General features: G+C 37.3%; 1 protein-coding gene across 2 annotated transcripts in view; it reads right to left on the reverse strand.

Annotated features, from left to right (window-relative positions):
- The window catches only part of artnb (artemin b), a 38,805-nt gene extending 23,237 nt beyond the window's left edge, over window positions 1-15,568 (reverse strand). For both annotated transcript variants that reach the window (XM_087240643.1, XM_087240642.1), the window contains exon 1: window positions 15,409-15,568. In XM_087240643.1, the coding sequence (XP_087096769.1) occupies window positions 15,409-15,558 (150 nt within the window). In that variant the 5' untranslated portion in view covers window positions 15,559-15,568. The remainder of the gene's footprint in view (window positions 1-15,408) is intronic.
- Window positions 15,569-16,268: the final 700 nt, after the last annotated feature.

Here is a 16,268-nt window from a genome sequence, read left to right on the forward strand (position 1 = left end):
CGTTAGATAAAGACAACAAGATGAATGATGAATGAAATATCCCGTTTAATAAATATAGTGAGATTAGATCCAGCGGGAGATGCTTGATGAGCAGTCCGACTCACAGAGCTCTCATCTGGGTAGATGGGCTGCAGCGCTTGCCTGAGAGTTTGTGTGTGGTCACGTGATGTGCGTTTTCAGCGTTTTGGTGTGGACGGAGAGCAGTTCAGAAACGCTGGGTAAAACGCGAGTGTGGACGCGAATCGTTTTCATTCTAAAACGCCGTTTTAAAACTAAAACGCACTAGTGTAAACGGGGCCTAAGACACACTTAAGCTGCAGTCACCCTTGAGTTTGAGCTTGCGAAATTCTGTCGTACGGCGCTGCGAAAGGGGGCGGGATTAAACAAGATGATTAGACTTTTAAAAAAGTGCACGATTGTTTCATGGTTTAAATTTCTGTCCAGAGAGGTCTTGTTTTGATCCTCGATTGGTCTTACGCAGTCAAGTGATGCGATTTCGTAGGTCAGAGTTCAGCAAGCTTGAACTTTGCACCGCAGCAACCTGTGAAACTTGAAGCATTTTCCCTGCGTTTCCGGTCTGACGCATTCGCGTGCGTATGAATGAAAGTCTATGGGAGAAAACCCCAGTGTGACCGCAGCTTTAACTGTAGGTTTCAAACGAGCCTGAAAGACTCAATTAGTTTGACCAGGTGTGTATATTTAGGGTTGGAACTAAACCATGCAGAGCTGTGGCCCTTAAGAAACTGAGATTGACACCCCTGTTCTATACTCTAAAAAATGCTGGTTTGCAATAACCAGGTCACTTAGGTCAAACATGGGCAAACCTAACATTGTTATTTTTTTTATTTAAATTTTAATGATACATTTTTACCTAATAGTTGGGTTTGTCCATTTTTGACCTTTTTTTAGGAACATTAAGTTAAAATAAATTTGGGTTACAACAGGAGTCACCAATCTCGGTTCTGGACAGTCTCAATGTCCCTGCAGATTTTAGCTTCAACTTGACTCAACACACCTATTTTGAAGTTTCTATCAAAGCTTATTGGAGGCAAACCTTAAATCATTAGCCTAAAAACCATAACGGCTAAACAAAAGGCAGGCACACACTGCAATTTTTTATTTATTTATTCAAATTTTTTTTTTTTTAATAATCCTAATTCACAGGTGTCAAATCAGTTCCTGGAGGGCCACAACTTTGCACTAATTAGGTCCTTCATGCTTGTTTGAAACCAAGAGGTAATGTCGAGTTCAGACTGCATGATTTTTAAAGTACTGCATGACTGCATGACCATCTGGGCTAGCATTTTGTCGCTGCTTTGTTAACACTGCCAGATGGTTCGGCGACAGGGGCTTTCACATTGCATGACTTTACGATAGGATGAATCGCTGACAACTTCATCTAAACTACGTCTCACAGCCAAAAACACATAGTATATCTTTTGTTATTAACTGCATAACGAGAAAGAAGCCTTTAATGGGGTAGAAAATGTACATGTTTGCTCAACTGGGTTTGAAGGGAATTTGAAGGGGCTATTTCTCCTTAACTTTCTTTATAAACTTTCTGTATTAACAGAAACATTAAACATTAAACAGACACGCGTGCTCCTGTCAAACCTACACTAGTTTTTCCTCCATTTCTTGGGTCTAAATAAACCGAAAATGAGCTTTTTTAAGTTGTCCCTCAACCTCCCGCTGGCCTGCAGGTACACACACGCAAGTGAATGCTGCTCTCTTATTCGCCGTAGGCGATCGCCGATGTTATTTTCAGTCAAAACTCATTTCACACGGCATGACATCTGGCACGACAGCTCCAGATATTTAGCATGCCAAATATCTCACAGACATCAGCGACTCATCTGCGATTCTCTCAGATCGGGTCTTTGATAGTTCATACTGAGTGATTGTATGATTTGCCTGTGATTACAGACATTTGTCGGCGATTTCTCAAAACCTGTCGGCGAGTCAAAATAGGGGCTAAAATCATGCAGTCTGAACTCGGCATAAGTGTGTTGGAGCAGGGTTGGAACTAAACTGTGCAGGGCTGCGACCCTCCTGGAACTTTGAGGGCGCACTCGCATTAGGTACAGTTGCACTTCTCGAATGGCTTAGTCACGGTTTGGATAGCTTAATGTGAGAGTGCCCTGACACCTCTTTATTAAACGATTGTAGCATGTCAGAAGAATAAAAAACAGTTTTGACATTTTCCTGCAGCTGTTGTCACATTGCAGAAAAATGTCTGAAATCTTCTGAAACTGCCGGAACTCCATCGTAGAAAAAACCTGACCACAACGGGTATTAAGTGGCCATCTGTGAACATATCAAAACAACGATCAAAGATCACAGATTTTAGCCTAGGATTTCAGGAATCTTTTAGGATTTCCGAAATTTACCTCAGATGGCAAAATCGAGGCTGAAACTCACAGTGTAAGCAGGGCTTAATGTTAACGCTGCTTCTATGGCAGCACACAGGGATGAAAGCTAGGAGCAATTTGATCCAGGGCTGTTTTTTTATATCGAAGTTGATATTAGGGTTGGGCCGATAAACAACACGATGATGAGCCAGCATTGCTGATCCTTCGCCCCACCCCCATCGCAAACCCGCTCGCAAAAAATACACACTCAGGCCCCGTTTAATCCAATATGTCTTAGTATTAAAATGGCATTTCAGAACGAAAATTATCCACACTGCGTTTTACCTAGCATTTCTGAACAGCCCTCCGTCCACTGCAAACGCACATCACGTGACCACACACACACAGCCACACACACCGTCATGCGCTCCTCTGAGCTCAAGAGAGCACTGAACATCAGATAGTTTATCAAGATTGTACCGCTGGATCGCGTCTCACTATAGTTGTTAAACGTGATAACTAATTAATCTTGTCTCTATCTAAAAACTCTTCTGTCTTTTGAATCTATCAGGTAACAGGTCACAGCATCAGTACACTGCTTCAGTCTTTCACTTTTGTACTTAGTAATTTTAGTGAAAACCTCTGCTACTGTTGCCTGTGCACCTTTTTTACCAACCAACCTCCTGCGGAAAAAATGATTTACAGGTGGTAACTTGTGTGCAACTTATTTTTTTTTATTTATGATTTGTTTATGGGTAAAACTAAGACCATGCGGGTCAGGTAGTTAAAAACGGTAGGCTACAAATAGTTAATTTGTTATGAATGAATTAATTATTCATAAATAATTAATTCACCTCCGCCTATGAGATGATGCCAGGCATTTCCATATTCCCCATAGTAAGAGAATATCTGTTTCAAGTATACCTAGTAAGACCTTGATTAGCTTGTTAAGGTGTTTTTGATTATGTTTGGAACTAAACTCTGCAGGACATCAGCCCTGCAGGGACAAGCTTGGTGACCCCTGGTTCACAACAATAGGCTACACATTATTTATGATGCTAGAAACAAATGCTTTTGTTCTTTTTTTACTGTAATCTCAAAGTCATGTAAAGAAAGGGACTGATCTAAACTATAGCTTATATATTCATAGGTGTATAGAATTTTGATTACAAGTGACATACTGTAATCTGCACACTAAAAATAATAATGCTGATTTGTATTAAGTCAATGCTGGATTAAACCCAACTGTTAAGTTAAAAAGTCTTTTAATTTGATGCAAACATTAGCTTAATATTGTGTTGTTGAGTGTGGTGGGTCTAGATGTTTATTAGTCTTGTACACTAAAAAAAAAGTCCACTTTTAACTGTATTGTCCTGAATAACCTTTTTTTTTTTTGGTTAAATAAAAGTAATGAATAACCCTGAATTTGTGAGATTGGGGTTCTTTATTTCCTTTTTATTTGTTAAATCTGTATCTGACCAAGCACCTGCAGCTCATTACTGGTTTTCTGGAGCTCCACCATCAGCTAAACTGACTGTCAACACTCTCTCAACAAGTTGATTCATTCTTTCTTTAAATGTTTGTACTTTCAAAATGTAACTTGTTTTTTTTTTTTTTTTTATTTACATCAGCACAGTTCGGTTAATGATCCTCCTTTTTCACTGATTAAGTAAAATAATTTTTTGTTTAAGTCACAAACAAAATGCAAAAGATATCCCATGACTTCAGTGTTCTTTTTAAAACTGTAACTCTATTACATACTGCCCCCTTTTGATATTTTTTTGTCAATCATAAACTTAATCCCAGCTGGCAAAATTCATGTGGCTCAAATCTGGCACACACCAGACACATACATCCAGCCCACATACCGCGTGGAATGATGACACTTTGGCAGTCTGCTCCTGTTTGGCAGATCTGGGCAACAATTAAGCCATGGCGATATCACATATCAGCCAGAATTCAAACAAATGAACCAGAACTGACCCTATACTGGGCCAAATTTTGCTTTTATTTTGGCCCAGATGTGGCACACACTAGGCACTTACATCTGGACCACATACAAATGGGAATGATGGCTCTAGGCGGTCCGCTCCTGTTTGTCAGATCTGGGCCACAAATAAGCCAAAGCAATACCACATATTAGCCAGAATTCAACCAAATCAACCAGAACTGATCCTTTTCTGGGCCACAGTTTGCTTTTGTTCTGACCCAGATCTGGCCAATTACTTCTAATAATGGATTAAACATTGAAAAACATCAGGGAATTATATTATTTCATCACAGGTCTCACTTCATTTTGTTTGCTGTAACAAACAAACTTTTCAAGCAAAGTTCTTAAAAGTTACAGCAGCGCAAAATAAAATTTACTTTAGGAGTTTCAGGGCTATGAGCCCAACCAAACACTTTTCTCCATGATGGTGACTTTAGTCATATTTTTTAAGATAACTGGGTCACATTTGCCATATCTCCTCTGGGCCACTTTAGGCTCACAGCCACATTAGCCAGAGCTAACTGTACCAAACATTCACCAAAAGTGGCCCACATATGTTTTAAGATAACTGGGCCACATTTTTCATATCTTCTCTGGGCCACTTTAGGCTAACGGCTGCATTAGCCAGAGTTTACTCTACCAAATATTTGCCAAAAGTGGCCCACATATGTTTTAAAAACCTGGGCCACATTTGCCATATTTTCTCTGGGCATATATTAGGAGGTTCAGGGCTATGAGCCCAACCAAAGCAAACACTTTTCTCCATAATGGTAACTTTAGTCTTAGTGTCCCACATATGCTTTAAGATAACTGGGTCACATTTGCCATATCTCCTCTGAGCCACATTAGGCTCACAGCCACAATAGCCAGAGCTTACTGTGCCAAATATTTGCCAAAAGTGGCCCACATATGTCTTAAGATAACTGGGCCACATTTAGCCACTTTAGGTTTAGACCCAGATTACCCTTAAATGACTATGCAACATTTTTACCAACTGTGGCCCACATTTGTTCTCTATAATTTGGGCCAAATTGATCATTTTCCACATGGGCCACATTAGGCTCACAATCAGATTACATTTTGCCATAAGTGTCAAATCTTTGCTTTAAATGGTCCATATATGAATTTGAATCTTTAGCAACCCTTTGCCATTGTACCGGTGGAACACTTCAGGCTCACATTCTTTTTGTCTGGGCCGCAGTAATACCACTAGTGCCGCATAACTGGCTAAAATGGCCCACATTTGTATGCTATCTGGGATGTAAATAAATAGAAGAGATATACTTGAACTTCAAACTCATTTTTGTATTTATAAATATATATTTCTTTTTTTCTTCTTCTTTATGAATCTATTTATCTTCAAGGGTCGCCACAGCGTAATGAACCACCAAGTGGTTATAATATTTATGGAGCTAGATCAGTCTCAAAAACAATACGTTTGCAAAATGAAAACTCATATATGTGCAGCACAATTCATATTCATCTATTTATATTAAAGAAAATAGAATTATAGAATTATATTAATAAAATAGAATTGTGTTTTGAATTTACAAATTGGATTTGTGCATTTATAAATGGTTTTGAATTTAAGAGTTGCATTTCGTAAAAATGAATTGTGAATTGTAAATGTATTATTTTTGAGACTAATCTGGCTCCATACTTATCCAGCATTTGTTTTTCACAGCAGATGCCCTTCCAGCTGCAACCCAGTACTGGGAAACACCCATACACCCTCATTCACACTTATACACTAGAGCTAATTTAGTTTTATTCAGTTCGCCTATAGTGCATGTCTTTGGACTTTGGGAGAAATCTGAGCACCTGAAGGAAACCCACAAGAACACAAGGAGAACATGCAAACTCTACACAGAAATGCCAACTGACCCAGCAGGGATTCGAAACCAGTGACCTTCTTGCAGTGAGGCCACAGTGCTAACCACTGAGCCACCGTGTTGCCCATTAATACAGTACATTATTAAATAATATATTAAATAATATTAAAATTATAACATTCATCCAATAAATCCTTTTGTTATTATTATTATTGCTAAGATGTATACAAAATAAATAGGTTATATTTTAAGGTGCCATAAATATCACTTTTAAAGCATGATTCTTTGTGGAGCCTACTGAACAGAGTTCTGATTAGTACCAAAAAAAAGTTGTGCTATTGTTACAAGCCAAAGAACCCTAATTTGGTACTTTTTAGAACAATTATTGATTGAGAGAGCAAAAGACTTGTTCAATAAAAGGTTGGGAAACCTCACTCTGAAAAAATCATCTATTGTAACCTTCATTTCAATTTGTAAAAGTTTATGAGAAGTAATGCTCTCTTGTAATCAGTTCCATCTAAAAAGACCTTTTAATGAGATGAATTTGTCAACACAACACTGACGCGGTCAAATCAACATAAGTGATGTGCGCACGTCCTAAGTCGTTCCCTTTTGACTTCTTACGGTACGAAATTCCTGAATTCACGGTACATCTGCAAAGAAATCAGCAGTGTTGGAGTTAGAAGCTGTGAGCCTTGACAAAAGAGGCAGGTTGGTTGGCAGGCTTTATTTTTGCTACGCAAATGCAGTGGCCACTGTTTGCATTCCAAACCACGCGGCTGCATCACGAGCCTGTCAGTCGGAACACGGGAGCCGTCCCTTCATCAGCCGATCCTCAACTGAGGCTCAAGCCTGGACCACACAAACAGCTCACTAAGGCACCTACCAGCATGCACGAGCGCACACATATATCACTATACAAATGGCTCAAGTTAATCTCATTCTTTTATGGATAATATTATCATTATTCGACTTCAAAACAGTTTGCAAATCTTTTTTTTTTTTTTTTGTCATTCATGACTCCGAACATATTCAAATCATTCAGTATTTTAACAAAAACACTTGCCCACTCAAATTGCATTTCAAATCTGTCAAAATAGTTTTGTTCTTGATGCCAAAAAGCACAGTTTTTTTTTTTTTTTTTTGTTTTTTAAGGAGATATGCATGACATTGTGCTAACTGTGCTATTTTACAGTTAATAAGTAACAAGTTGTTGTGCCCTTGTTAGATTTCATGGACTTACTAAAGTAATAGCAATTTATTAAGCATAATTACTTGCAATAACCATAAACCAAACCTTATTCTTAATCTCATAGATAAAATTGTGACTTAGTAAACATGTTCACTAATTAAATCACTTTAAAAATAATATAGTTCATAATATGCTCAAACTTTAAACATGTAACATGTATTGTAACTGCTTTGTGAACTCACAGGTCTGTAGGTTATTGTTGAATTAAAAAAATAATTTTTTTTTAAACTAATTTTCGTTTCACTTTAACACTTTTGACCTACGTCAAAATCAATATAAACTTTTAATTATTCAATAAATTAGAATGCTGTCATGCATAAAATTAAAGGCATTGTTTTTTAAGATTACAGTTTTACAATATTTAGACCGTTTTATATTAGGCCTTCAGTATAATGTTGTTACAGTGTTTATGTATAACAGGAAAATTATTTTAAGGATAGTGAGTTTGGGCACAGAATCTGGGCTGTAGGAATTCACTATTGTCTATTTATGATCAGCCCAATTATCAGCTTATCAGTACTGGCCGAAATCATCCCATTTAAAAGTTAATCTAAAAGAACAAAACAAAAGCAGCTTTCTTTTTTTTTTATTCAAGTTTTAATTGCAAAGAAATACAATATATGTTAGAAAATTGCCTCTTTTACATGATCCTAAATAAAAATTTGAATAATAGTAAACAAACACAAGGTTCCTCCTGACGGAAACAGATCAATACATCTATGTGGGTTTCAGACAAAAGAGAATTGTGTGATACTAAATATTTCATGCTAAATATGTTTAAAAAACTACTAACTATTGTTAGTCAGCTATGCTAAATAATGTATTCATTTTCTTTTAAAATGTGTGTGTCATTCATTCAAATACCCCACTCTCTATAAAAAAATCTCAAAAACGTACACTTGTCATGTTTCTCTTAATCTACATTACCTCATTTTATCTGAATAAGCTTTTTAGTTATCAACAAGTCTGACATAATCTCACGACAGTTCAACCTTTAGATTTAGTGGCTAATTTGTATTAAATTATAAAGTCCCATTCGTACATTTGAGTACGATTTACTCATCTCCCAATGAGAAGTAGGTTTAGGGGTATGGTTTGCATCCATTAAAAATCTTAATTCAAATAAATCATATAAACTTATACAAATTAGCCACTTTTTCTGACAGTATTAGTATAATTTCTTCATGAGATTTGGCCGATTATGATAGGGCAGTGTGATATTATCAAGGTGAGTTTCATGTGCATTTTCAGTAAAGCTGGTTCTAGTAAACACATGCATTTAGATGGAGCACAGTTCACTACACAAAGTCATAGTACACTAATAAGCTATGCAAAAAAAAATTATTTTAAATTCACAATTCAATAGACCAGAGCCATATCACCCTGCTGCCTAATGCCCCAGAATAGTGAAAGGGACACTATACTGTCAGTAAGCCTGTCCTGGCCAAATTGCCTCTATCGGCCCTTAGCCATTATGGCCTCCTAATCATCCCCATCCACCAAATTGGCTCTATCACTGTCTCTCCACTCCACTCATAACTGGTTTGTGGTGAGCACACTGGCGCAGTCGTCCTGTGGCTACCACCGCATCATCCAAGTGGATGCTACACACTGGTGGTGGTGTGGAGAGACCCCCCTCTCATGATTGTGAAGCCCTTTGAGTGTCTGTCCATACACAATAAATGTGCTGTATAAATACACATTACTTACATTCAGTTTAATTGGTCGGTAATAACATTGTGATAATCATTCTGGAATGACGACAGCTGTTTGCGTTGCTTCTCAATAATCACCTAATAACAGTTGAGAAATAAATCCTTCTGTGAGACTATTCCATAGTCGTGTGTCTATAATGGCCCGTTTCCACTAAGTGGTATGGTACATTATGGGTCGTACAATTTTATGTCTGTTTTCACTGTCTAAAGGTACCAAAAAGCGAACAGTACCGTACCACTTTTTGGGTACCCTTTGGAACTTTGGTACCTAGCACAACAAAAGGTGGAGCTAGACGCATAGCTGAACGCTATTGGTTTACAGAGAAACATTAGTGTGTACACAAGCCAGGATAATGAAAACAAAGGAAGCACCATTTTATATATATAATATGAATAATGTAATAACAAGCCATGGTCAACCTGAGCTCAAACAAACCTTGTTGTCATCTTGATGAACAGCCACAAAACCAAGAAGAGCAGAATCTGTTGTGTGTACTGTTGCTGTTTACGAGGCTGTCTAAAAGGGTGAGTGCTTTCACTTTCACTAGAGAGTTCACGTGCACTCGCCATGTGTCTATATTTGAAATAACAAAATTGCGCTCATAATAATAACGTGCACATGATTATTGAAGTGCTTCTGATAGCCTTTCAGAAATGGACAAATGCCAGAGTAAAGAGCAAAAAAATAGAGAAGCCCAAAAAAACAAAGTAGCAAATTTGTAATTGGCAAACTTTTAGAGACTGTAAGTCTCTGTATGTGTACATAAATGTTTTTTTTTTAAACTTATTTTATATAACTGCAGATGTTACTGTAGGCTATTTTGCATTATCATTAATCTGAAACTATAATCAAATCCTGTTCATAAAAAAGGTTAGTAATGAACATGTATTTATACATAAACATTTATGTATATAAAGCATTTGTTTAGTAAAAAGTGCTTCTCATACAATATGTTGACTGCAGCTTTCTGTTGAACACCATGCCTACCAAAAGGATACCATGGTACTGTTTGGCAGTGGAGACAGACTGATAAAGGTGACCCGTACCAAACCATACCATGCAGTACTGTACTACTCAGTGGAAATGAGGCACAAGTCACACTGAATCAATGAGTTTGGGGATTTTCCGCAAGAGCGCCCTCTAGCCTTCGGAAGAGATTTACTACAAACACACCATGCATTGTTTCCACTAGGGTTTCTTCAGCTGTGTCGCCAGGCCTTTTTTACACCGATCTACCAGCTACCTGTGGTGTTATTTCAATGACAAATGTCGTGAGCACAATATTACACGTCGAGATCGCATTTATGTAATAGCCTACAGCATGCGAATCTCTTTGCTTGCGTGCTGATTTCCTCTGCTCATGCACAAAAATTCTTAAACGCCCCCTCAAACATACGCTGCTCAAGCAGATCTTCTTGTGCGCTCTCAAATAAACGCTGCTGAAGAGCGATTTAGTGCGTTTATGTAACAAGTATGTGTCCAACATTTATTAGATTTGCTAGGAATATTTATAAATGTCTCCAACAGACCTTCAGAGCTGTATTTATGGGTCCTGATGTAAAGTGAAACGGCTAAACGTTGTGTTTGCTTGCCTAATGCATCACGCACCTGTCAGTCAGCCAGTCAGTCAGCATGTAACCGTAAAGGGTTAAACAAATCACACACAGCACTAGGTTTACAGAAAAGTTTGCGGTTATAATTCACTTACCTTTTACTACGTTTTGGTGTGATTATCACCCGCTATTAAAAAAAATAAAAATAAATAAAAAATTACTGAATGTTTTGAATAATAAGCTGTAATGTAGCGCTGGCGGGATCAATTTTGGCGTAGCGCCTCGCCATAGAAGAATGAATGTAGCAGGAACCATGCCATGCTTAAATGACAGGATGTGTACAGCAATCACAGCTTTGTTCAATTGTGTTCACGATTTCAATTCGATTAATCACCCAGCCCTAGACTATGGTATATAGATTTCCCGAGGCCCATAGATCTGCCCTTTTCATTGTGGTATTTAAATCAAAGCTGGAGATTTGTAGTTTGGCTATTGGTTAATTTGTGTACATTCTCTTTCATTGTTTATTTGTCTTTTTTATGGTTTATTTTCTTTCATTTTCTAGCTCCAACAATGTATTACTTGTTTTTACAGTACTTTGTTAAACATAATTGCTTTTAAATGTGCTTTATAGAAATGAGCTCGACTCAACTAGATTTACTCATTCACACTTTATTGTTCACCTGGCAAAAGACTGTTATCAGACTGATTTTATACAAAGGGGACGATTATAAAGACTTCCAACACAGAGAAGACAATTAGAGCTGACAGTGATCAGTCATGAATGTAATCTGTCAGATTATTAGTATATAAACTTTATAGTCAAGATGCATAAACTCTGCAGTAGCTAATGTCGTTTCCTGTTTGAATCCCACCCTGAATAACAGCTTTACCTTCTCTTCACTAAAATGTCCTGCCTTTTGCTTTGATAACCAAACACAGCCAGATTAAATACATTTAAAAGGGAACCAACAGAGCGAGAACACTTGGACGAACAAGTCCTTAAATGGGAATAAATTAGGGAAGAGAGGGTAATGGTGAAGATAGTATTTCACTCCTGAGGCTTAGCCTGAGCAGTCACAGCGACCTCTAAAGAGGGAGAGAGAAAGAGAAAGACACACTGAATACTCTATAAAAGGAAGCCAGCACAGTTACCCTTGAGATAAGAGTTGGTGGCTGAAAAGAGAGAAGCTTCATCATTGGAATCAGGTATCATATGCAAACCAGCTAGTATGCTAACCTTTAGCTACCCTACGCACTCGATCAACTCTCTTAAACCAACAACCCGGGTGAAAGACGACCCGAACCTCTTGCTTTCTAAATGAATCCACAGGTAATTATTTGAACCGGGGCAGTGCTCAGGCACAGAGGCCAGTCCATCCTCACAGGCCTTTATACTGTAGCTCACGTCTCATTTGTTCAAATTAAGCTCAGGGAGGGGGGAAAAGCAGCTATTAGTGTGTCTGGATGAACTAACGACATCCAAAGCGTTTCCATGTCGCCCAGTTGAGCCCCAGACGGGCTTCGAGTAATGACCTGGCCCGCTCTTTCAAAGGCACCGACGCCACCATGATTAATGCATCTGACCTGGCAATTTCAGAAGAATACAGCTTATTGTATTAAAGACTGCTTCCAGCCACAAACATGGGTGTACAATAAGTCCACTTAACATTCTTTGCTATCAAAAGTTTGGTAAGAGATGTTCGGATAAAGAGAAAAAGGTAATATCCCTCATCAGTGTCATGAATGAAGTCTTGAGCGTGCATGCATTTCATCTGGCAAAAAATACCAACAATTAAGCGAAAACTGAGGGTCAGGCTTGGTAAAACTTTTCTGTGTTTAGAAATTTGGTTTTATTGCATAAGCAATAGTCTGAGTCTGAGGGTCAACATTTAAGCAAATCGCAAGATCTGATTTTCTACGTGCCACAATCAGCGTAAATGAATAAGCTGTCATAACAAATTTGTGTGTGTAAAAAGTTAGAGCTGAAAAATCTGCAGAGTATGAGCAATGCAGCGATTGAGCTATATCAAAATGGGTGTCTTTAGCATATTGTTTTGTGGTAACCACAAGGGGGAAGAGGACGTTCAGTACATTTTGTAAGAGGGAAAGTGGATGATCCACAATGTTAGGTAAGCATAATTATATCAATGACAGTCTGGGCAATGCAGCACAGGACCTGCTGGCACCAGAGTTTAAATTACAAAGAAATTTGGAGTCTTTAAGGGATAGTTCATCCAAAAATAAAAAATTTACTCACTCTTCATTCTTTTGAAGAATGCTGAAAATCAAAACCATTCACTGTTTTTCTGTAGGAAATACAAAAACAGGTTATTTATGTTGTATTTCCCAATAGAAAATCAATTCAATAAAGGTTTGAAACAAGTAAAGGGACAGTAAAAAATGACAGAATAAAATTTTTTGGGTTAAATATCTCTTTGGACATAAAGAGCTCAGCATATATAAGTTATATATTTGTGCATATACCTTAGATTATTCAGTACTGAAGCAAAATCTGGAGCTTATCTAACAAAATAACTTGCAATAATGATCCAAAAACTAGTACACCCAAATATATATGTTATAAAAAATATTGAATACACATTTTAAAAAGTCAAGAAAAGCAAAAAAAAGAAAAGATGGATTCCATTTTCTTTTTTTTTTTTTTGCAATATTTTGCTTGAATTTAAATGTATTATCTTTTAATTTCTAAATATCTTTGGCGGCTAAACTATTATATTAACAAATTTATCTGTTTTATAATTTTTAAAAATAGGAAAATTATTTTCAAAATAGGGTGTACTCAATTACACTGAGCACTGTATGATCTCTCTCTCTCTCTCTTTAAGCAAATACTTTTTAAAGCTTCAAAAAAAATTAAACTTTATTATTGTTTTAAAATGTTACACTGAAGTGTTGTAGGTAACTGAGTTGAGTTGACACAACACTAGGGGAGTGCTAAACAACAATAAGGCTCCCTTGAGACACATTTCAACAGACCGAACTTCCTAAAATTCCATTTTAAAAGCTGATGCCCCTAAAAGCCACTGAATTATTTGCACAAAGGCTGGCACCATGATGAATTTTCTAGGAAAGAACACAGAGCCCCATTCAGATGGAGCCCAGACAGTTGCACTGACCCTTAAAGAGAATGAGCTCAGGTCAGCTAAGGCCAAAGGATGTGGACTCTGCGGTGAAGTTGCAGGACACTGTGAGATATCTCAGCATTCTCCTCAATTGCACAAACGCATTCTTTTTCACACACGCCTGTACGTTTCTGTCTCATTGAGCCCAGCTTATTGTGCTTATCTTCTTCATAGGTCCTCCTGAGGCCAACCTCTATATTTTGTGCAAATGTGTCATCATTTAAAAGTTCCCTCCATGCTGCGCTACAGTTCGGGAATGTGCACTTGAAAACACAAGGCGGAAGGTGCCACATCAACACCGCGGGTTCGAGAAAGCATTATATGACATGAAGAAGTGAGGTGAAAGCCAGGTCAGCTAACACAGGATTGACCGAAGACATGGAAGGAAAAAATCTAATTTGTGAGAATAAATGAAAGTACTTTGCTCTTTTGGCTCTGCGTGTCAGTGGTTCTCAATCACGGTTCTGGAGGACCTCACTGCATACTGAATGTGTCCTTTATTAAAAACACCTGATTTGTATCATAAGCTCATTAGTTGACTCAATTGGGTGTGTCAGATAACGAAGACATTTCCGTCTGGACATCAAATTAAAAACACTAGTCTATATTATTGTGAGATAAGTTAAAAAACAAAGCATGTAAGCTATGCAAAAAACACACATGGATATGTCATTTAGGTAGGTGCGGCGGTATTCCAGGGCTGATCTGAAAGCAAAGATTCCAGAATGACAGCTCTGAAAATGGAAATAAGTGCACTTTCGGTGAGTATGAAACAATTAGAATAAATCGACTCACATGTGAAACTTATTTGCATATCTTAAGTGTATGTAAATAATATAAATTCTTTTTTCTTTAATAGGTCATTTAAAAGTGTTAAGTTGACCCAACAGGAACTGTTTTTTCTATTTTGTTAGAGACATATGGTAAAAATGGTAAAATACACACTTCAAAATAAAGATTTAAATAAAAATATGTTTCTTTTTACCAAAGTGAGCCATGGAAGAATCATTTTATTTATTCATTTTCATCTTCTTGTGGTTCTATGAATTTCTTTATGAAACCACTGAGCCATATTGAGTCAGTAATAAAACATTTGTGAACAACATTTTGGTGGGACATGAATGGACTTTTTGAATCTAATAAAAAGACTATTATTTTGAACTAAAAAATAAAGAGGGAAAAGTGTTTCATAAAAAAATAAAACCCGTATTTAATTTCAACTTTCACAACATGCACTATGAGAAAATCATCTCCAATATTAGGCCTATAATTAATAATACAAAAAATCTAATATTTTAGATCTATACGCACAGTTCTTTGAATCTTCAAAATCCTCGATCAATTAAACCAAGTTTATTTGCGTGAAATGAACAGACAATGAAAAGAGAGTGACTGACAGGATGCCTCAGACCACACCTGATGACACCCGGCAAGGAAAAGTTTCAAATACACAGCAGCCGTCTAATGTTTATTGCCTGAGGGGACATATTACAGAAATCTGAATCTGACCCAAAGCCGCTGACAATAACACTTATCAATTCAAAAAAGAGATATGAAGCTGAAGTTACCGTGCGTTCAGAGATGGAGAGCTTGAGGCGCGCCAAATCCGTACAGCCACGCGCTTCTCGCAGGCAGATGAGCGTGTCTTCGCGGGTAAAATCCACACGCGCTTCTTTAACGCAACATATTTTTCGAGCAACTGACTTTCTCACGGGCATGTCCTCTTCTAAAAGCCAGAGAACAAACTCTTCAAATGCGAGGAGGACGGTGAAGCGCCTCCCTCCGTGGCCAAGCCTCTCTCTCTTCTTTTTGTGAAGCACCTCGTCCTGAGGGGAAAAAAATCAACGCCAATGGCCATGACGGCTTAACAGTCACGGTAATAAAAATCATGCTAATTACTAAAATACTATCAGTAACAATAACTACAGATATAACGTCAATATAACTTTATGTGTCTAAAACTTGCCGACATATGGTTTAAGGCTGCTTTTTTCAAAATTAATCAACAGTCATACTAATTTGTATAGCACAGAAATAGTATGGGCTATAGGCTACTCATAAGGTGAGTTTTATAATACATTGGTATACATTAAACAAATCATGAATTCTAGTTAATAAACCACTCCAAACGCTGATTTGAAGCAGCTTTAATGTGATTTTAATCATAGTTGTTGTTGTAGCAATTCATGGTCCTGTAGAGAGACAGCGAATGTGGGCTGTGAGCGAACACATTCATCATTTCATTAACCTCATCAGTTTCAAGAGCGAAACTTTACTAACAATATGCTTATTAAATCTTAATGTTGAATATGAATGACATTTTTCTGTAACTAAAAATCTAATGTCTAATGAAATAAAGCATGATATTAAGATTTATTGGACGATTAATAGCCTATTTTGAATTAATATGTCATTACGTGAGCAGATG

The sequence above is a fragment of the Danio rerio genome, chromosome 2 (assembly GCF_052040795.2).
Source record: "Danio rerio strain M-AB ecotype USA chromosome 2, GRCz13ab, whole genome shotgun sequence".
Taxonomy (NCBI): Eukaryota; Metazoa; Chordata; class Actinopteri; order Cypriniformes; family Danionidae; genus Danio; species Danio rerio.